General features: G+C 55.2%; 8 protein-coding genes across 8 annotated transcripts; 6 read left to right on the top strand and 2 right to left on the bottom strand.

The window, feature by feature from the left end:
• Positions 1-21: 21 nt before the first annotated feature.
• Positions 22-1,381, top strand: PG998_005330 (uncharacterized protein; the record flags this gene model as incomplete). The annotated part of the gene is made up of 5 exons (XM_066872148.1): positions 22-92; positions 153-279; positions 343-424; positions 486-1,041; positions 1,177-1,381. The coding sequence occupies 5 exons, from the start codon at positions 22-24 to the stop codon at positions 1,379-1,381; spliced, it is 1,041 nt and encodes a 346-aa protein (XP_066732245.1).
• Positions 1,382-1,712: 331 nt separating this feature from the next.
• Positions 1,713-3,584, top strand: PG998_005329 (MFS gliotoxin efflux transporter glia; the record flags this gene model as incomplete). The annotated part of the gene is made up of 5 exons (XM_066872147.1): positions 1,713-1,819; positions 1,909-2,241; positions 2,317-2,682; positions 2,803-3,176; positions 3,253-3,584. The coding sequence occupies 5 exons, from the start codon at positions 1,713-1,715 to the stop codon at positions 3,582-3,584; spliced, it is 1,512 nt and encodes a 503-aa protein (XP_066732244.1).
• Positions 3,585-4,348: 764 nt separating this feature from the next.
• On the top strand, positions 4,349-7,017 carry PG998_005328 (uncharacterized protein; the record flags this gene model as incomplete). The annotated part of the gene is made up of 4 exons (XM_066872146.1): positions 4,349-6,115; positions 6,188-6,306; positions 6,379-6,807; positions 6,870-7,017. The coding sequence occupies 4 exons, from the start codon at positions 4,349-4,351 to the stop codon at positions 7,015-7,017; spliced, it is 2,463 nt and encodes an 820-aa protein (XP_066732243.1).
• Positions 7,018-7,676: 659 nt separating this feature from the next.
• On the top strand, positions 7,677-10,537 carry PG998_005327 (glycosyl hydrolase family 3 N terminal domain-containing protein; the record flags this gene model as incomplete). Its single annotated transcript, XM_066872145.1, has 3 exons — positions 7,677-7,915; positions 7,995-8,108; positions 8,170-10,537. The coding sequence occupies 3 exons, from the start codon at positions 7,677-7,679 to the stop codon at positions 10,535-10,537; spliced, it is 2,721 nt and encodes a 906-aa protein (XP_066732242.1).
• A 232-nt stretch (positions 10,538-10,769) lies between these two features.
• On the bottom strand, positions 10,770-11,615 carry PG998_005326 (uncharacterized protein; the record flags this gene model as incomplete). The annotated part of the gene is made up of 1 exon (XM_066872144.1): positions 10,770-11,615. One exon carries the CDS (start codon positions 11,613-11,615, stop codon positions 10,770-10,772), a length of 846 nt encoding a protein of 281 aa, XP_066732241.1.
• A 610-nt stretch (positions 11,616-12,225) lies between these two features.
• Positions 12,226-13,054, top strand: PG998_005325 (uncharacterized protein; the record flags this gene model as incomplete). Its single annotated transcript, XM_066872143.1, has 2 exons — positions 12,226-12,394; positions 12,495-13,054. 2 exons carry the CDS (start codon positions 12,226-12,228, stop codon positions 13,052-13,054), a joined length of 729 nt encoding a protein of 242 aa, XP_066732240.1.
• Positions 13,055-14,884: 1,830 nt separating this feature from the next.
• PG998_005324 (multicopper oxidase) lies at positions 14,885-17,681 on the top strand (the record flags this gene model as incomplete). Its single annotated transcript, XM_066872142.1, has 8 exons — positions 14,885-15,189; positions 15,244-15,270; positions 15,330-15,386; positions 15,443-15,551; positions 15,606-15,708; positions 15,765-16,931; positions 17,168-17,363; positions 17,450-17,681. 8 exons carry the CDS (start codon positions 14,885-14,887, stop codon positions 17,679-17,681), a joined length of 2,196 nt encoding a protein of 731 aa, XP_066732239.1.
• A 1,273-nt stretch (positions 17,682-18,954) lies between these two features.
• Positions 18,955-20,717, bottom strand: PG998_005323 (uncharacterized protein; the record flags this gene model as incomplete). The annotated part of the gene is made up of 5 exons (XM_066872141.1): positions 18,955-19,347; positions 19,431-19,477; positions 19,549-19,901; positions 19,969-20,336; positions 20,472-20,717. 5 exons carry the CDS (start codon positions 20,715-20,717, stop codon positions 18,955-18,957), a joined length of 1,407 nt encoding a protein of 468 aa, XP_066732238.1.
• Between the last annotated feature and the right edge of the window lie 1,081 nt (positions 20,718-21,798).

Here is a 21,798-nt window from a genome sequence, read left to right as displayed (position 1 = left end):
GTCGTCCAACCCTGGCCCAGCATGACTACGCCTGCATCTCATACGGAGAAATCCGGCGAAAGTCACACCCCCGTGGAGAATTGTGATAAAAAGTAAGTATAATGTTCTTCAACTACTGCCGTTCGCACCAGATCCCACTGACTGCATACCAGGCTATTCGAGGAAGGGCTGTTCTCCGACCTCAAAGTCGTGTGCGGTGGGCGAGTATGGAACCTCCATCGCAACATCCTTGCATCACGCTGCGATTGGTTTAGCAAAGCCCTTGGGAGCAAGTTTCGGGTAAGGAAGTGGTCTTTTGAATTCGTTTCTCGGACATGATTAACGGAGGAGATATCTCTATAGGAATCTCATACGCAGGAGATCACCATACAAGAGTTCGATCCCGGCGACATGGACTTGCTGCTTGAGTCTATTTACGTTGGAGGTATATTCTTATTACTCTTCCGGGATAGGATATAACCAGTGCGTGCTGATGTGCTTAGTAGGCATCGATTTTGAGCAAAAGAAGGGGAAAGCGCCCCTGATAGACATTTGTATCCGAATCTACGACCTCGCCGATTTCTTCCTCCTGCCGCAGGTACAGGAGTGTGCCGTCTCGCAGTTCCGCCGATACAACATGCGGAAATGCGGCCCTCTGCAGAACCAGTACTGGACGCATGACATCGAGAACATTGAAGAAATCATGTACGATCTCCGCGCGGCGTATGGGCAGAATACGCTGGCCGGCCAGGTTTTCCGCGGGCTCATGAGGACTTTCGTCCACGAGACGCGCTACCGCTTCTTCCGATGCCGGCAGTTCATCGAGCTCCTCGGCGAGATCCCCACCCTGGCGGCCGACGTGCTCACTGCCATGATCCATAGCGGCGAATTCATGCGGCTCACGTATCCTCAGAACTGCTCTGCTTGCGGCACAAGCAAGTCCGATGAAGAACACCATTCACACACCATGATTTCCGCTGTCAGTCGGGCGTATTCTCTGTGCCAGGGATGCGTTTTCAGAGGGTCCGTGGCGCCTCCGGCTGAAGATTGGGACGGCAGGTGGTCAGCTTGGGAGGAGGACAAATCTCGTTAACTAAAAAAAGCTGGGTTTCCTATTACAAGTGGGGATTACATGATCGGCCTTCTTTCTGTGATATGCATTTCAAGGTTAAGGTGCAACTTAATAATGCGTAAAAGCCGGGCTCGAGCCGGCAGCAATGCAACAGGGGCTCATGATGATTGGTTCAGACAGGGGGTCCCCGAAGATGAGGGTCCGCCGAGGACTTACCAGATCCCAATTGTCCGAAATGTGCGAGGCCGTGGCCCACTCTATCTTGCTAACTCCATGCCCGATATGGCAACCGTATACGGACGACATGCTGCTGGACGACTCTTCTTGTAATATATAGTGCTGTGGCTGCAACTGCAAGAGTCTGCTCTCCTGTCTCATCGACACTCTCCCTTCACCCAATACCAGCATCCTTTTATACGAAAATGAATTCTCAAGGCGCCGAAAATGCTAACCCTGTCCCGTCTCGGGAGTCAACCACCTTCAGTAAGGGACACTGCCAAGATGTGTTGACTAACAACTCCATTGATGACACCAGAAGCCGCTCTGCAGCACAAATGGCATACCCTTCAGTCTTCCGACGCGCCGTCATTGTTCTCAGTCTTATGCTGGCGACATTTCTGGTGAGTATGCACTTCCTGGTAAGGTTCAGTGTAAGCAGCTAATGCCCCCGGTGTTGCAGATCGCCTTGGATATGAGTATCATCGGTACTGCGATCCCCATGATCACGACCGAGTTCAACAGCATGGCCGACGCCGGTTGGTACGGCAGGTAGGTGATAACCCCTGGCACTTGACTTGGTCATAAGTTCGCAGTCTGAAACTATACAAATTCTGACCCTCACCTCCACATGTAATTAGTGCATTCTTCCTCGCCTTAGCATCCTTCATATCCGCCTGGGGCAAAGCCTACAAATTCTTCTCCCTGCGTATCGTCTACGTCGTGGCCGTGTTTCTATTCGAAGTAGGAAGCTTGCTTTGCGCCCTGGCCCCGAACAGCATCGCGTTGATATGCGGACGTGCCATCCAAGGTCTGGGCGGTGCGGGGATCGCCGGCGGCGGCTACACCATCACAGCTTTTGTCTGTCCACCACGCATACAACCCATTGTCATCGGCCTGATGGGGTCTGTGTTCACCGTGGCTAGTATTGCTGGCCCCTTGCTCGGGGGTGTCTTTACTTCCAATGTTACTTGGTATTTATCCCTATGTTTTGTTTGCCCCCTGACATGACATTACCTGATACCAGGCAGCTGATCTTGGGGTGGTAGGCGATGGTGTTTTTACATCAACCTTCCCATCGGCGGTCTTACTATGTTCGCCATGCTCGTTTGGTTTAGAACACCAGCTGCCGCCAAGGTCAGCCACGGCACGCCTTGGCCTGAGATCCTGTTGAGTTTTGACCCTATCGGATCGGCCTTGGTCTTTGCCGGCGTACTCTCTTTCTTCTTGGCCATTCAGTGGGGAGGCGTGGCGTACGCATGGAACTCCGCCACCGAGATCGGTCTCTTGGTCGGATGCATCGTCATCTTGATACTTTTCGCCGCCAACGAGTGGTATCAAGGTGATCGCGCCCTCATAGTCTACCGGCTTCTTGGGAAGAGGTCCATTGGCGCGACCGCTGGGTTCATCTTCTTGTAGGTCATCCTTCTTTGCCCCTAATAACCATCGAGAGAGATGGTCCTATTCTCCTACCTTTTGTTCTTTTAAGTCCTGCTTTGGGACCAGTCTCTCACGTTTGACGGAATTACATATAGTCTCAATGCCGGCAACATTGCGCTCCAGTACCAACTTCCCATTTACTTCCAGGCTATTCGGGGCGATTCTCCGGTGCAGAGCGGCATCAAGATGATTCCTTCCATTCTGGCAACAGCTCTGGCTACCGCCGTCGGCTCCGGCCTCGCTGGGAAACTCCAAGTATTCCAGCCTTTCCTAATTGCATCGGGGATCATCTCAACTATTGGTTGCGGCCTCATTTTCACATTTGACCTGGAGGAAAGCCTGGGTGCTGTTATCGGGTACCAGATCCTGTACGGCGTCGGGACGGGACTTGGAGTTCAGCTCCCCAATCTCGTAGCGACCGTCACTAGCGCTGCGGAGGACGTGTCAACAGCCGTGTCCACCGTCTCTTGTGAGTGAAAACGCCCGATCGCACTGCTGGCGGTGATATGTTTGAAGAGGAACGCACTGACGAGACTAATTCGCAGTCTTCATGCTCCTGGCCGGTGGTTGGGGTGTAGCCGTGACGGACGCCATCCTGAATAACGTACTCGAGCATAAGGTGCCCCAGTACGTGCCCGGTCTCGACGGCCACACTGTGCTGGCAGTCGGTGCTGCCGGTATCAAAGATGCCTTCACCGGCGATGTACTGAAGGGCGTGCGCTTGGCCTACCTGGATGGACTCCATGCCGGCTGGGCCCTGGGAACCGCCGCCTTCGGCATAACCATTCTCTGGGCGCTGTTTCCTCAGTGGCCCGGTCGACTGACAGCCCCCGTCGGAGTCATGGACTCGAAACATGCGACGGCTGCGGTCGTGTAAATCCCCGACTTGTTCTCTAGTTTCAGAGTAGCCATGTACAAAGTGCAGCATTGGTTAGGGGTATTTGGAATGCGGTGATCAACATACCCCCTTTTTCCCTCTATGTATCTCCACTACTAGTGATGTTACATCAAGAAGTTGGCATCTCCCGCGTGTGCACAATCAAATAGTACAGAGGATCCAAATTATGCATACAATGGTAACGATTTCCATCGGAGGCGAATATGTATTCACAATCAATAGCAGTATGAAGTGGAACGGGAAAGAAAGCACGTCCAATGGCGTGGCAGCCACTCTATAATATCGTCAAGAAGAACCAGCAGTCTCCCCGGCGAACGGTTTCCGACCGTAGACACACCGTATAGGCCAGTAGGTGTGGATGTGCGGGTTCAGAAGGTCAACACGGACCTGATCTACAAACCCGGTATCCTGCATCTAGGATGCTGCTTTTGGGTCCAGACTGGAGTCTTGGTGAAGTCATGAATTCGCTTTTAGCCTACTAGCTTCCTGCAGTGATCGATCCGCCGGGCTAACTCGCAGCGAGAGTCTCCTGCGGACGGATGCGGTAGCCGAAGACACTGTGGGGAATAGGACAGTCTTGTCTAGTCATTCGAATTGGAGAACGACAGGGTTCTGGACAGGGTATACAAGCAACAGTTGACTTTGTGCACTATGCCCCTCGGTATATAACAATCACGTATGGCAAGTGTCCGTTGAGCTTATGCTTACTGCATCCTTTTCGACGTTTTAGAATTCGTTGGATCATGTTGTACAGCTTGCCCATCCTTGCCTTGGTGCCGTTGGCATGTGCTGACCAGGCCTCTGCGATTATACCGTCGCGCATGTGGTCGGATGCCCCTGCAGCGGCGTATAACAGCTCCTACCTCATAGGCAACGGCCGCATTGGAGCTACGTTGAATGGAAAGATCCGTTCCGAGGCTATTTGGATGAATGAGGACTCATTCTGGTCCGGCGGCTTTCTCAATCGCACGAATCCAGATGCAAGAAAGTATATGCCTGAGCTCCAAGAGCTCGTACGACAAGGACGAGTATTGGAGGCACAGAGGCTTGCCAACTGGGCCTATGCCGGAACACCACTTTCAACTCGTATGTATGACGCCCTGGCGGACTTGGAACTGGTTATGAATCATACCGACACTGGTACCGGATACGAGCGCTATCTCGACCTTAAGGACGCCACTGCTGGCGTGAAGTACGTGAACAACGAGATCCAGTACAAGCGGGAATACCTTGCCAGCAATCCCGACGATGTCGTTGCCATCAAGATAAGCACCAACCAGACGGCAGCGGTCAGCTTCACCATACACCTCCGTCGGTCTCTGAATGACTACCTGGACCGCTGGCAAGACTACTCTGTGAGCAATGGCGTTGACAGCATCTATACCGGTGGGCACAGCGCCAGTGCCTCTGGCATCGAGTTCTCGGCTGGCGCAAGGGTCAAGGCCACGGGCGGCAGAGTGCGCACTATTGGTGATTACGTCATTTGCGAAAACGCCGAAGAGGCGACAATCTACTTCACGGCCTCGACGTCCTTTCGGAAAGCAGATCCTCGCGCCACCGTCGTGTCGGACCTGAATAAGGTAGCCGCCTACGGAGACATCCGCACTGCCCACGTGGCAGACTACCAAAAGTACAGCGAGCGAGTCGAGTTCTCCCTAGGATCATCGACCAAAGAACAGCGAGCTCTCACAACAGCCGGCCGGATCGCAAAGCTCAATGAGACATTCGACCCCGAGCTGGTTGGCTTGTACTTCCAGTTCGGCCGTTACTTGCTGATCGCCTCATCGCGCGCAGGCACCCTCCCGCCCAACCTGCAGGGCATCTGGAGCGGTGACCCGATCCCGTACTGGGGCAGCAAGTACACCACGAACATCAACATCCAGATGAACTACTGGCCGGCCCTCGTCACCAATCTAGCGGACCTCACATCGCCCTTGTACGACCTGATTGACGTCATCAAAGACCGCGGAGCCAAGGTCGCTCAGGAGATGTACGGTGTCCAAGAGGAAGGCAGCGGGTTCGTGTGCCACCACAACACGGACCTCTGGGGCGACGCCGCACCGCAGGACAACTACGCCGCGGGCACGTGGTGGCCGAGCGCGGGGCCCTGGCTGACATTCCACATCATGGAGCACTACCGGTACACGGGCGATGTCGAGTTTATCAAAAAATACTACCCGACACTCAAGGCGGCGGCCCAGTTCTTCGTGGGATTCATGACCGACCACCAGGGGTACAAGGTGACGAACCCCAGCTTGTCGCCCGAGAACCAGTACTACGTCCCCGGCAGCGCGACCAACGAGACGGCTGCCATCACCCTCGCGCCGACCATGGATACGTTCCTGCTGCGGGAGCTGTTCCGTGAGATCGAGGAACTCCAGCCTGTCCTGGGTCTTGGTGAGTCCGAGGCTCAATTCATCAACCAGCTTAGAGCCATTGACGAGAAGCTTCCTCCCCTTGGCGTCAACTATTATGGCGGACTCAAAGAGTGGTTTGAAGACTACGAAGAGGTAGAGTGGAACTCTCACACCTGCAATAGTCTGTCTCTCTGAGGACATAGCACTAATCCTCGAAATGCATAGGCTATACCTGGAAACGACCACGTCTCGCAGTTGTGGGGAGTGTATCCGGGTTCGGAAATCACGAGTACCAACAGCGAGCTCTTCACCGCAGCCCACAAGTCTTTACAGCACCGTCTCGCGTAAGTCTCGCATGTTATGGATAGCCCGTCCCATGCGCCTGGTGCTCTGACCGACCAGCTAACTCATAACAGAAATGGAGGCGCCTCGGGCGGCTGGGGTGCGTCTTGGTGCGCCGCCTTGAGCGCGCGCTACTTCGATCCCGACACCGTGTCCCGCTGCATCATGCACATGCTGACAAACCAGACCATCGGCGACTCGTTTCTGAACCGCGGGGCGCCGGCCACGTTCCAGATTGACGGTAACTTTGGCACACCCGCCGCGCTGGCCGAGATGCTCCTCCAGAGCCACGAGTCGATTGTCGGCACCACATCGTCCTTAAATTTGAACGATGATGTGTATAACTTAGTCGCAGCCGGTACAGGTGCTGTAGACAAGATACCCTTGATCCGGCTGCTTCCCGCGTTACCTACCAGCTTCCTTACCGAGAACGGGGGCTACGTCAAAGGACTGTTGGCCCGGGGTGGCTTCGAGGTGGGCGTGCGTTGGGATGGGAAAGGGCGGTTGGTCAGTGCCAGTGTGCTGTCGAGGTTGGGGGAGCGGTGTACGTGACGGTCGGCAATAGCACGATCGGCAGGACCGCCGGACCCGAAGTGCAGAAACTCACGTACGAGGGAGCTTCTGTCGCTACTGGTGCTGCTACTGGTGCGGTTATGCTGAAGCTGAATACGGAGAGGGGCAAGACGTATGATGTGACGTTGGCCCAGAGCTAGAAGATCCGGATCCGGTTGCGCGTAAAGCTTGCATAAACGAGAGGCAAGAAGTGGAGATGAACCGGGTGTCATTGAAGTAGAGACTGAAGTAGAGACTGATAGATGGGATACAGGTAGCCAAGTCTTCAGCATTACAGGTCGCTTATCGGGCTCATGTTTGATTCGTGGAGTGCGACGGGACGGGGTTGAAATGGACGGGACGCTTCTCCGTCCTCTCCCCCGCATTCTCCGCACTTCCCCAACGAGCAGTGTCGGTCGATCTCTCGTTGCTGTGAAGATCAATGTAGCATTGTTCAGGGGACTTGGCTCGCTGCGTGAAAGTAAGTAGCCCACTTTGGCATTTATCCGCTCGGGTCATGACATTGCATGGCCTTCTGCCGGGGAAAGCGGAGTCAACCATGGTCATTGATTCTAGCCGGCTCGAAGCCTGCTGATCCGGCTGCATCTATAGGGCTGGGCTACTTAACATCGCTTCGTGTTACTCTTCTCCCGTCAAGATGTTGCGTCGATTTTGTATAGTCGCCCTACACCTCCACCAGGCGGTATCATTTTCCCAAGAGAAATCCGCCGGAGTTGAAGACGGTAGTGAGTCGTATCACCTTCATTCCCTTCGTACTCAACCAGTGGCCATGGTCAAACAACCAGATGCATCCGCCACGATGGCGGCGCTCTTGTTATCGGCGGCGTCCGGGGTAGCGGGCCAGGATAAGCCCTTCGTCTGCGACGGGTCGGGAGCGGCGCCATACGTGGCGACCAAGGAGTATCTCGGATGCTTCCAGGACCCGAACGTGAGCATTCTACGTGAGGCCAAGATCAGCACCATTGCTATGACCCCTCAGTACTGCGCCAATTGGTGTGGCTCGCGTGGGTTTTCGTTCAGCGGCATGATCTTCGGAACGTAAGTCGACGTGACAAGCATACCGAGAACCATCATTCTTCCCTTTCTGTGGAGACTGACTCGAAGACATACCGGCTAGTCAATGCTTCTGCGGATCGACCCCAGACTACAGCAGAGCGACCAACACCACCGACGCCGCATGCAGCTCCAAGTGCGCCATCGAGCCGTCGCTCTACTGCGGAGGGCAATACACGTAGGTCCCGATTGGTAGCCTTCCCTGCTCAGATCGCCGTCGTATCTAACACGCCCATAAGGAACTCCCTATACCAGATCACGAATCCCCAGGGTGAGCCCTCGGATGGGATTAACAGCTCTCCCAACCCACCTGCCTGTCAGACCAACCCCTCTGCAGCCACGCGGTGTGCGACACCTCGAAGAGCATCTCAGAGCGAGTCGCGGCGCTTGTCAAAGACTTCACCCAGCAAGAAAAAAATCCTGAACCTCATCGACGCGTCCGCCGGCTCTGAGCGCCTCGGCCTTCCCGCCCATGAGTGGTGGAGCGAAGCCACGCACGGCGTGGGCTCGGCACCCGGTGTACAATTCCCCAAGCCGCCGCGCGACTTTAACCACGCGACCAGCTTCCCCTCGCCGATCCTGACGGCGGCCTCGTTCGACGACGCGCTGATGCGGGCCGTCGGCGGTGTAGTCGGGGTCGAGGGCCGCGCCTTCGCCAACCACGGTTTCTCGGGGTTCAATTACTGGGCGCCCAATATGAACCCGTTCCGGGAGCCGCGCTGGGGCCGGGGCCAGGAGACACCCGGTGAAGACGTACTGCTGGTGCGGCGCTACGTGCAGAACTACGTGACGGGGCTGCAAGGCGAGGACCCCGAGGACAAGTTGATCATTGCGAACTGCAAGCACTACGCCGCCTACGACCTCGAGAGCGGCCGCCATGGTAACAACTACAACCCCAGCCAGCAGGACTTAGCCGACTACTACCTGTCGGCCTTCAAGACGTGCGTGCGCGACACCCACGTGGGATCCATCATGTGCTCCTACAACGCCGTGGGCGGCATGCCGACGTGCGCGAGCCCGTACCTGCTTCAGGACGTGCTGCGGGACCACTGGGGATTCAGCGACAAGGACTACCACTTCGTTGTGTCTGACTGCTCGGCCGTGACGGACGTCTGGCAGTGGCACAACTTCACCGACACAGAGCAAGGTGCGGCGGCTGTCGCGCTCAACGCAGGAACCGACCTTGAGTGCGGCAACTCGTACCTCAAGCTCAACGAGTCGCTCGCCGACGGCGCGACCACCGAAGCACGCATGGACGAGGCCCTAACCCGGCTCTACAAGGCCCTGTTCACGGTCGGTTACTTCGACGGCGGCGCCCACAGCGCCCTGGGCTGGGCCAACGTCGCAACCGCAGAGGCTACCGCGCTCGCCTACCGCGCCGCTGTTGAGGGCATGGCCCTTCTCAAGAATGACGGGGTCCTGCCGCTAGGAAGCAACAGCGGCAAGGGGTACAAGTCCATCGCACTGATTGGGCCCTTCGCCAATGCCACGACCCAGATGCAGGGCGACTACTCAGGCAAAGCCCCCTTCCTCCGCAGCCCCCTGATAGCCTTCACCAGCGGCACCCGGAACTGGACGGTGGAATACGCCCAAGGTACGGCCATTAGTGGACAGAACACGACAGGCTTCGCCGAAGCACTCGAGGCCGCCAAGAAGTCGGACCTGATCGTCTACTGCGGTGGCGTCGACAACAGCATCGAGAACGAGACGCTGGATCGAAAAAACATCGCGTGGCCGGGCAACCAGCTGGAGCTCGTGGCTGAGCTCGCAAAGTTGGGTAAGCCGCTCGTCGTCGCGCAGTTCGGCGCGGGCCAGGTCGACGACTCGGCCCTGCTCGAGGATGCGGGCGTCAACGCGCTGCTCTGGGCCGGCTACCCCAGCCAGGACGGTGGAACCGCCCTGCTCGACATCCTGACAGGCAAGAAATCGCCTGCCGGTAGGCTGCCCATTACGCAGTACCCCACCAGCTACGCCGACGAAGTGAGCATGTTCAACATTGACCTGCGACCCAACGCTACTGCCAACTTCCCAGGCCGCACCTACATGTGGTACACCGGAAATCCAGTCCTGCCATTCGGCCACGGGCTGCACTACACCAAGTTCAACTTCACCTGGGAGTCGACCCTCGAGAAGTCGTACGCCATAGCCGACATCGTGTCTGCGGCCGCCAAGGATGGTCTGATGAACGACATCTCGCCGTTCGTGACGGTAACGGCACGTGTGGCCAATGTCGGGAAGCTCGTATCCGACTACGTCGGCCTCCTTTTCCTGTCGAGCAAGAATGCAGGGCCGGAGCCGCGGCCGAACAAGGTTCTGGTATCGTACGACAGGCTGCACGACCTCGAGGCCGGAGGCGAGGCTGGAAGCCCGCTCAAGCTCCCTCTTACGCTGGGTTCGCTGGCCCGCGCCGACGAGAACGGTGACTTGACCATCTTCCCCGGCGACTATAAACTGGCGCTTGACAATGACGAGAGTCTGACGCTTGAGTTCTCGCTGACGGGCGAGCCGGTCGTCATCGAAACGTTGCCGGCACCGAAGGCCAATTACGAGTTCACCGTGCCGGTTCATATTCAGCCTGAATCCACGGAGGCAATGAGTCCTAGCTAGACGTGTCTCCATCGGAAAGGGCAATAGTGCAGTCCAACAAGTAGATGTTGATTGACAAGAAAGTCGCAAATTAAAGCTTAACATGCGAGAGAATGAATAAAGTAGTCACCTCAAGTCATGGCAGTGTTGATACGTCTGAAATGAGTGAGAGCGGCTCACGAGCTAATAGCCCTATGTTGTATTACGTGTATTGCGTTCAGTTGCCCATACCACCACAGCACGCTGATCAAACTTACCGCCCCTTCCACCGCAGATGCGCAACCCACTTGGCGAACTGCACGATCTCGTCCTGTTCGAGTAGGCGGTCCACAGTATAGTAGTAGCGGGCGAGGTCCTCGTGCGAGGCGAAGCGGTGGACAGCGCGGTGGCAGGCAGCGCAGAGCCAAGCGACGTTTTGCAGGTCTTCGGGTTTGTGCCAGCCGCGCTTGACGGCCTTGGCGTGCACGAAGCGCGGGATTAGGTGGTGGTACGTCAAGGGCACCCAGTCGCGGCCGCACAGCTCGCAACCGGACTCCTGGGCGGCCGACTTGGTCGCCGAGGGCGCGGGCGGGACCGCCGTCACCGCCGTGAGAAGAGCGGTCAGCACGGGTGCCAACAGCGCGCCCAGGGCCTCGTGCGTGGGCTCATCTGTGAGGCCGTAGGCGTGCAGTGACTCGGCGACCGAGGGGTCCAGGGTTGGCAGCAGGATCCCAGACATGTCGCTGCTAGTCAGAGGTAGGGCGAAGCGCGTTTGTAGGGACCCGTCGTCCTTCTGGTCTTGCTTCCAGATGTAGTGATCCAGGGTCTGCAGGTCGGGCGGGAGGCTGGCGTAGGTCTCGGTGGCGATGTAGTCTATGAAGTCCGCTAGGTCTTCGGCGGCATTATCGCTACCGGTGCTACTGGCTGCAAAGGCAGAAGCAGAGACAGAAGCCGAGCCGGCAGGGTCGTTGTGGCTCTTTCTGGCGGAGTTATCTTTGGCTCTGCGTCTTGCTTTGGGCTGAGGTTTAGAAACCCTTTCGATGAGAACAGCGGCTAGACAGTCCCGAAAGACGTCGAAGTTCTTCTGGTAGTGTTGCTCCGACTCCAGCTCGCCAATCATGCCTTCCACGGATCGATAGTGGTATGGTGAGTTGAGATTCACGCACACTTCAGCCAGGGGTGAAAAAGCCAAGTAGAGATGGTTATATCCTTAATCATTCCAAGTACGCGGGGCACGGGGACTTGAAGTTGCCACCAAAAAACCCCGCCACCCACTGAATTTCAGCTCCAAGCCTTTTGTCACAAGCAGTCACGACTCCGTGAATGTATACTTTCCACATTTACAAATTTATATCGTGGCTTCTGGATGGATCTAACTCGTGAATGCTTCTGGTATTTCCTTCAAGTTCAGTAATTAGTAAACCCGTCAACCGTTCTTCACATTACACTGGAGGTACTCGTGGGGGTTTAGAGGGCTGGAAGGGAAGAAGCACGAAAGCTAATGCGATTGCCCCCAAATCCACTAATCCACTGCAGCTGGGAAGCATCAAGGCTTCGACGCTGTAAACCCCGTAAACCCCGCAAACACTGGCCGCCAGTCAACGCACAAGTGACGTCTTACCAGAACCGAATCGACTCTTTTGCTTACCATCTGCCATCTTCTTCGGGCTGGGATGGATCAATCCCCTCGACCAAACGCAATCCATCGATGCAAGCAACATAATACAATAATGACTGCCGATAAAATCGTCATTGCCTTCGACCTGTACGGCACCCTGCTTTCCACAGAGTCAATCGCACAAGAATTGGCCAAGCTTTATGGCGAGCAGGAGGCGAAGACCCTAGCTGCGTTATGGCGTCAATACCAGCTGGAATATACCTGGAGAGTCAATTGCATGGGTGAGTTTCCGGCATGCCTATCTACACGACTGCATTCGCACAATCTCGCAAAGGGCGTACGTCACTCACACGATGGACTTGCTTCTTTCGGGTCGATCAGGCCTGTACAGGTCATTCAGCGACATCACGCACAGTGCGCTGAAGCACGCCTTGGCGGAGCACGCACTCGAGATCACGGAACGGGATGCCGATGAGCTCATGAAAGCCTACGACAGGCTGCGTGTCTTCCCGGAGGTCTCGGTCGCGATGGAACACCTGAAGGAGAATAGCGACCTGGTTGACGTTTACGTCTTCTCCAACGGCACCGACGCCATGGTGGGCAACTCTATCCGGTCTTCCCCGGACCTAAGTCCGCATGCGGGCTTGTTCAAGTCACTGATCACGGTGGAAAACGTGAAGGCTTACAAGCCAGACATGAAAGTCTATATGCACTTGGTAGAGCAGGCCGGCAAAGGGAATAGCAAGGACGATGTCTGGGTAGTCAGCGCGAATCCATTTGATATCGCCGGTTCTATGGCTGCAGGATTGAAGGCAGCCTTCATTGACAGATCTGGCAAGGGGTGGGTTGATCGTCTCGATGAGACTAGACAGCCGACCATTGTCGCCTCGGGTGTCGAGGAGGCTGCGAAAGCGATCCTCTCCACGGCCATCAGTTCGTAATTACCCAACATGGTGGATTCCCTCGATTCACTTGCCGATTATCGTCCATGACGCTATCGCTCCTCGGCAGAGCCGCGCGCACGCCTGATCAGGCTGCAGGCCTGTGGCCTTGTCCGCCATCAAATAATCCAATCCCATCAAAACATTCGATGAAGAGATAGCAGATGTCTCACCTTGTTGTTCAGCAATTGACAGCATCAGATGGAGTACGAGTCTCCACCTACACTTGCCTACTTAATGGCCTGTGGTCGGCGACTCGGCGCGGCATTGGTTCTTGTCCCGCCTGGCGATGGCTCGCCACCCAATTGACGCACACTGTTCAAGCCGATCGATGCACCATCTGATGTTGATTATATACAGAGATGCATATGCACGAGTTATCAAGCCGTACAGACGAACCCTAACAGGGCTTTTCGCATCCTGCTGAGTCTCCCGCTACGTACAAAGGGTACATGAAGTGAGACATTGGTCGGATCTTTTCGTCCACGGTAACCGGCGGCGGGCTGGTTTGCCTTGAATCATAGGCGCCCATTGGACACAGGTCAAAATTTGGATGGCAAATAGTAGCGATACAAGGAAATCCATGCAGAAAAATACCTTCGCCGTTACCGACCCCTCGCCCGATGGGTTTGACCTTGCTTCCGTGCAAAGTCAAGTAGTCCAATGAGCAAACATTGGACAGCGAGGCTATACGAGGTTTTTGTTTTATCCTCCTAATTGAGTTGTCGGTAGCCAGGCTATTCTCTTGTTGTGGGATCTATTCATCAACTATACAGACCGCGCTGGCTTTAGGCGATAACGACAGGGACGGGAGCTAGGATTTTGTTGATGGAGGGGCCCGTACCACCTGACAGAACAACCGTGAGACAAGATAGATATGATGGCTTACCTGCTGAGGCCTTGTCAGTCCATCTGTCATCTCTTTTAGGTCATGGCAACCGCCAACGAGTCCAAGATCAGTACGATATCGAAACATTCGAGCGCAGTCAAGTAGGAAGGGTTGCTGATCGGGTAGCACAAATCACAAAAGGGGGCTAGCTCACGATAGAGTTTGGAACATCTTTCTGGGTTGTCCGGACGTTTTAAGGTTGTTGACTTCTCCATCCCGTCTCTTTTGCGCAAATCCAAGACTGTAGTTAGCACGGCAATAACGCCTAGCAGCCGCAACTCGGGAGGCTGACCGATGGTTCGGCCTAAAACCCGCCGACCGCCTCGCCTCGCCCGTTTCACTAGACCCGCCTAACGTCTCGACGCAATGACAGTGATCACCAACGAAGTTGGTGAGTCTTCAAGGTCCATTTGCACGCAAGACTAGGACGATGATTGAGTTCAAATGCCGAGGAGCCGCGTGGAAAAAAAAGAAACTGGCCCAAGCTAGATGCCTTGTGTGTTGTTGCAGAACTTGCAAGTAACCTGACGAGGCCGCATCGAGCCTATGGCCATGCATCGATATTGCCCCAGTGTTTAGTCTGCGACAAGGGTTCAGCAACTGGGGTTCTCTTGCGAATAACCTTTCTCGGCACGTTCCTGGGCTACCGAGGAGGATCTTGTCAGCATCATCGGCCATATGTATTCACACCAAGACGGAGGTCGAGGTTGCCAGAGTACCGAGCACCCCCATGTCCCTGCTTCCCACCACTATGCAGCACATGGTGGCGAGCAGAGACAACCTCGTGGTCCACTCTAGGATGGTCGGCAACCGAAGCATATGTTCCGTCTCATCCCAAGGGTATTATAAAGAAGAAATGTTTTGATTTCTTTTTGTCAAGATGTCAAATCCCCATTCTCATTCATTCTCGAATCCCAATCCAGAGAAGAGTGTCACACATAATGTATTCCCTCACGATGAAAGCCCTGGCCCTGAGCTTGCTCCTACCAGGAGAAGTCTTCGCGGCTGTTAGAAAGTTCCACTGGAACCTGACCTACGAACCCATACCCGGAACGGCGAAGGAAACCATCCTCATAAACGGCAAGTGGCCACCGGAGTCGATCGAGGTGGACCAGCACGACCGGATCGTCTTGACCGTCGTCAACGACCAATTCAAGGGGGTGGCCGAGGGCGTCACGGTGCACGCACATGGCTTCTTTCAGCAGGATGCCAACATACAAGATGGCCCCGTGGGTGTAACACAGTGGTAAGATTGCTTCGCCACCAGACATTGGAGCCCACCAACTAACCTTCTATTTAGTGATATCAAGCAAGGATCGCAGCAAGTGTAAGTACAGGGAACACAATGCCAAGCTGAATTGTTGAATACTGACTCATTTCACCAAGATATACATGGGACGTCACTCAAGTAGGCACATTTTGGGTTCACAGTCACCATTCTGGGTAAGCTCATCCTCCTGCGATCTCACTTTTTCAACGCGTTCTAAACCCGATGTCAGGCAATACCCATATGGCCTGCGGTCACCACTTATTGTACGATCTGCGGACGAGCCCGCGTATTACGGCTACGATGCTCAATCTGACTACGTAATGGACATTACCGACAACGTAAGTGTTCGAGCGAGCTCACTCCAAAGACCGAGACGAGCTAACACCACCAAGTGGCATCGATCTATGGCAGACGTTGAGGCCGACTTCAAGACTGGTAGATGCTGTTTTGACTATAAAGAGTATAATCTCTGCGGAATGGAAATCCCGCCTGATAGTAAGTGGCAAGCGTCCTTGAATCCGTTGGCTGATACTAACGCGACGATCTACTAGATGCTCTGGTACACGATGATCTTAGCACCACCCACACATACAAGGCGAAGAAGTCTAACAACATGCGGGTCCGGATCATCAACATGTCGGCTTCCTCCTCATTCTATGTGTTCGCGGACAACCCAGACATCGAGATAACCGTCATCGAGGCCGACGGCGTGCCATTCAAGAACACCAATGATGCCCAGGCGAAATCCCTCCAGATTCACCCCGGCCAGCGCTACAGCGTAGTCATCAAATCGGACAAAAGCTTCAACATCTACTCCGTCTTAGATCCCGACCAGTACTCCGGAAACTCGTGCCAGCAGATGAACCCTTTCCCCTCCGGCGTGGACAACAAGGTTGGAGCCGGTTTCCGCAGCGGGCGCCCTGGTACTGGCGATGGTCACGGCAAGCGGCGATTTGGCTTTAGTGCTGGTCAGTGGAAGCGCAGCTGGGGAGGACTCGGTCAAGGTCAACGCGGCGAACAGAGCCATGCCTTTGGCAAAGGCTTTGGAAATGGTAACAGCAACAAGCACGACCTGAGAGACGGCGCGGGCAAAGATAAGAAGCAGTCTGAGAAGGGCAACAAGGACAAGGACAATGACAAAGATAACAAGGACGGTAAGACAGACAAGGGCAAGGACGATGCTAAGAACAACACCGAGGCAAGCGGCTGGAACTACGCCCTTATGGGAACAGCCCGTTTCGACCTCGGCGACGGAAAGGTCCCGACCCCGTATTTCCGCCCGACACCTTTCTGCAAGGACACCAGCAAGCCATGCTACGTGCGGTACACGGATGACAAGCGCCAGAGCCTACTCAACCTGCCGGCTCACGCCGCTATCGAAGCCCAGCAGATGGACGAGACGTGGGCCACGAGCGGCAGGCTGCAGCCCAAAGATGCGCAACCTCGCATCGTGTTCGACGAGAACTCCATCTTCATCGACGTCCGCCTCACGGCGCGCCCGGGAGCCCTGCGATTCGCCAACATGAACGACAAGGACTGGGAGGTGCCCGAGGTCCCCCTGCTTCTGCGCCAGACGCAATCGAGGGAGAACTGCCCCAACCAGAACTTGGCATCGGGCACGGAACTGGATGCGGCGTACGGCACAAACAACACCTGGTACGCGAAGAGGGGCACCAACGTCTTCTTCATCGTCGGATCTGAGACAGGTCCTCATCCATGTAAGTTAAGCAAGACACCCGCAACCTGCACCTCACTTTACCTCATACACGGTCCCCTCTCCACCCACACCATATCACATCAAGGAGAGCACCCGTTCTTCCTTGTAGTTCATGTTACTGACGATCTATTCTAAAATACAGTCCATTTGCATGGTCATGATTTCCAAGGTGAGTTCGATTAGACCCTGTCCACCCGACACCCACCACCGATCAATCAGACTAATTATATGATGTAGTCCTTTTTGTTGGCAAAGAAAACCCAGCCCTGGCGCCCGTCGATCGTTTCAAATCGACCGACGTAGGCCTGCCTACTGCTGAGGATCTCAGGTCAGGCAAGATCCCCATGCCTGACTACCCGCTGCGACGCGACACCATCTTCATCAACAGCAAGACGTACTCCATCATTGCCATCACGGCCAACAACCCTGGCGCGTAAGTAGGAGTACTATCCTTCCCCCAACCATCACGTTTCCTCACTCCAGTCAGTTAAGCTAACATTGCTTACTCCCTTCCAACAGTTGGTTCCTGCACTGCCACAACGATTTCCACTCCATCACCGGTATGGCCGGCACCCTCATCGTCGACTCACCCGACGACGGCAAGTGGAACAACCACAAGGTTGGCCAAGCCGTATGGGACCAGTGTGGCTTCAAGATGCCCAACGGCGGAGGCTTCGACGACTGGAAGCAAACTTGCTGCTCCGATCCCAACAACTGCCAACCTGGAACATTGCCATTGACATCATGGTAATCAGTTACACAACGGCACTCGTTCTTTTCACCTGGTCGCAGTCACGCCTGTGGAACCAGAAGAGGGTTTTTCGTTCCTAAAGAAGCAGAAAAGAGCGGAGGAGATTCCTTCCGGATGAATAATAGTCGGGAGGCTTGGGGTGGGAGCTCTCCTGATGTGTACATGATTCCTTTTACCCCCTTTACCCTTTCATTTGTTTGGCTGGACGTATATAAGGGACAGACGTACATGATAATGATGCGCGGGAATTGGCTGCTGGTTACACAGGGTTTATTATTCACATAATTAATTAGATAGTATAGATCAAGCATAATTTAATGATAGTCCTTCGTTGGTATTGCTTCTTCGCTGGTGTCACTCCCAATCCACTCGAGTGCGCCTACATTTCGACCAATGCTGCTGCTGTGTAAGTCATTCAGGTGTTTCCCCCACTTTTGGACAAATCATTATTGCTCTCCTCTATAAATGCCCTTAGCGTCTTCCATCCTCAACAATAAGAACCATTGCCTGGTTAGCTCAATCGGTAGAGCGTGAGACTCTTAGTATCCCGCCTCATCCTCATCTGAAGCTGAAGGCGATTGCTTCGAGTTAATCTCAAGGCTGCGGGTTCGACCCCCGCATCGGGCTCAATTCCTGATGCATCTGATTCAATCAGATAACCTCTCTTCTTTTTTATTGTCAGATGCTCGTAGCTCCAAACGATTCCAAATGTCTGTCGCTTACTTGGCCTTTCTCACTTTCCTCTACGTCTGCCATTAGCAATCAAATCACGGCGCGTTGTTTTTCGCATAAATCAAATCACAATTTTAGTTGCAAATCTTTTGGTATTGCATTTTTCCGTCAACTTAATTCATGGTGATGATATGTACAGGACCAGAGCCAGACCGCCCGAATTTCAATTGTTGCCATGTCCTCCGCCTGCCATTCTATAATTTTTGCCCCTCCTGCCAAAACGATGCCGAACCTTTCCAATTTTGCTAATATGTGCCTTTTGTTGTCCTTGTGCCCGACCGAATAGATTTAGAGAAGAGACTGAGAAGGCGGTGTCTATACCACCCAGCATTAAAAACAGAGACTCGATGTTGTGTATATGAACCGAAACGCTATCGCTCAAATGTGATAAAAGAGGGGAAGGGAATGGTGATGCTTGGTTATCCGTGTAGACGGATGTATGGAGCGCGCGAGGCGCTTCGTGCCAACTCTGGCTCTGTGCGAGTCATGAGTCTCGAGTGCCAGGGCGAACGAAAGTGATATCCTCTTGACGGGACATCCTCTACACGCGTTGGGCGGCGTCCTCCTCGGTCTTGACCGTGGTGGCCGTGCTGTTGACCGACTCCTTCTCGAACTGCGCGTGCGGGCGACTGCGCAGGGCCTGGCGGATGGCGGCCTCGGACCGTCCCGCCCAGACGCGGTAGCTGGAATCGCTGTGGCCCAGGAACAGCTTGTTGCGCGAGCTCTGCACCCACTCGCCCTGGCGCGGCCTCGGGCGGGATGACATGGTCTCGAGGTCCTGCACGATCTGCTGGCAGTACAGCTCCATGGGCAGGTCGTTGACGTCGTTGCCGAACGGGTTCTCGATCTCGCGGCCGATGAACAGCAGGCCAAGGATGATGTACGAGGCGCACACGGCCGCGGGGATGGTGACCCATTTCAGGTCCTTGAGCAGCTGGAAGGGCAGGAGCATCACGTAGGCCCACGTGATTTGCGAGATGGAGATGGTGTAAGCGAGGGGCAGGGGGTGGTGAGAACGCGCTCGCTGCCCGTCATGACGTCGTTGAGGGCTTGCATGCCGTTATCTAGGGAGGATGGTTAGCCAATAAGCTCCGTGCAAGTTTGGGGAGGGGCCGGCTTCGCGCCCTCGACTTACAAGCCATGGTCTGGGTCATGGGGATGGGCAGCTGCCCGTTGCCGATGATGTCGTCGGTGTAAGCGGCGAGGTAGGTGAGGATCTCGAGCGGCAGGTTGCCGATGGGGCTCTGGGCCTTCTTGATCAGCTTGCGCGGGTTGGAGGCGGCAAAGGACACGCCCAGGTGCTCGCCGACGACCTTGAAGACGTTGGGCTTCTTTGGGCGGAAGACGTCGTCGTCGCGCGTGGCGCTGCGCGCATACGTCTCGAGGTGCTCCACCAGATCCGAGATGTCCTCGTAATACGTGTAGGGCTCGAAGCGCAGCTTGTGCTTGAGCGCGACGGCGAAGGCGGTCAGGAGGTTGAGGGCGGTGCTATTGTTGATAGGGGTCAGTCCCAGGTGGTAGGTAGGCGCAAGATGAATGAAGCGAAGGGACTCACATCTTAGCCAGGAGATCCTCCTTACTGCACTCCTCGCGCTCTTTGGTGTGAACCCAGTAGACGCGGGCCAACGACTGGCAGGTCAGGGTCAACTGACTCCAATACCTTCGGCCTTCGGCGTAGCGCTCGTAGGCGGTCGAGTTGCGGAAGCTCAACCCCAAACCGACAACGAAACCCGTGACCGTCAGCAAGATGGAGCTGATGCTGAGGTTGACGTTTGGTAGGGTGTCGGTCAGCGACAGCCACGTGATGATGGTCGACCAGGCCCCGACCCAGATCAGCGGGATGATCATCTTGGGCAGGATGGAGCCGTGCATCTGCAAGAAGAGCGGCCATTTCGAATGCTTCTGGAGGTCGCGAGGACCGGACTATGGGGAAAGGCAACGATGGTTAGCAATGACTGGCTTGGAGGAAGGGAACACATCGTGTCTCTCTCTTGTGTGTAAGTGTGTGTTGCTGTGGGCTGCATAGCTGGTCGGGCAGTTCAGCTGTCCAGGACTTACAAAGTAGTCGTCGATATCCATACTGGTGTTCTTGCGGCTAAAGGGATTCGGTGTATGGACGCGTGGTGATATGATGTAGTCGTCTTGACCATTGTTGTTGACGGACTGGTGGGATTCCTGTTTCCGGATGTTCATGGACTCGCCGCTGGTTATGATGGGAGCCGGGACATGGTCATTGCCAGAGGCGTGGGCACCGCCAGCACCACCGCCAGGGGCAGCAGGACCGCCGCCATCTTCCCCGGCCATTGCAGCTAGATGCGTGCGTCGGTTGCCTTCTAGAATGGGACCTCGTTTGGTTCGGGTGGGCAGTGGGCGGACGGATGGGTCCCAGTCTCGTATGTCAGAGAATATGTGGGTAAAGGATGCGACTGTGGTGAAGCTTGTTATGGAAGCTTCGACCACGGCTTGCACTCGTCGTTCTTTTTCCGTCTTCGATCTCTGTCGATTCCGGGTGGAGAGGTGGGCAGAATAACGTGTTGTTGGGCAATGGGCAAGTCGCAATGCCCGGTTCAGCGGTGGGCTATTTCCGTCCTGCCTGTTTCTGTTTCCTGCTACTTGCAATTGATTAAAAAGCAGCTGCTGCGGTTCGTGGCATGTTTCTGATTGGGACCGGCCAAAACAAAAGGAGGGACTAAGGTTAAGGGAGACTGGGAAGATATGGAGCACAGAGCGAGCGTGGGTATGTTGTTACTATGTATAAGTTCTCGTGGGAAAGGGAGGCAGGAGATCCTGTGATGATGTTCCTTTTACAGTTCTTTACCTGCCGCGGCCCCCTACCACCTGCAGCTGTTGCCCTCGTGTTCCAGCGGCGACTAAGGTTTGATGCCCTGCAAGCCTCATGCCTTCTTCTTCCCATTCTTCTTTCGGCAACCGGGGATCAGGGGTTTCCCTCTGCTCCCTCAGCCGTTTTTCTTATTTCTCTGCTTCTCTTTTCCGCATTGGGGTGCGGTCTCACCAGCGCTGCCAGGGGCAGGATTCAGGGTTGAAACGGGCGGTGCTCCGTCAACGTACCAATGAGGTGCCAGCGATCTAGACCGGGGGGCGCCAAGATGGACGAATTGGGGTTCGGCGGACCTACGTGTAAGCTCCCGCCGTCAAATCTTGGCAGGCTTCAGGGGCCGGCATATTGGCTGACGGTGTCGGGGGCTAGGGGGGCCCTCAGGTCTCGTTGGAAAAATGAAAAGAGACTTGGTGCTTGGGGTTTTTCCTAATAGCTGCTGCTTGCTTTGCTCTGTCAGTCAATCTGAGGCAGCTGTGGAGTCCGAGTATGCATCTCCAAGCGATGTCTCCGTTTCAATGTGTCTATAATTGAACGCGTGTCGACTTG

This window comes from Apiospora kogelbergensis (assembly GCF_038363985.1).
Source record: "Apiospora kogelbergensis strain CBS 113332 chromosome Unknown utg000003l_segment0_segment0, whole genome shotgun sequence".
Classification (NCBI taxonomy): domain Eukaryota; kingdom Fungi; phylum Ascomycota; class Sordariomycetes; order Amphisphaeriales; family Apiosporaceae; genus Apiospora; species Apiospora kogelbergensis.
The sequence above is the reverse complement of the archived record's forward strand: the minus strand, read 5'-3'. Positions and strand labels throughout refer to the sequence as shown.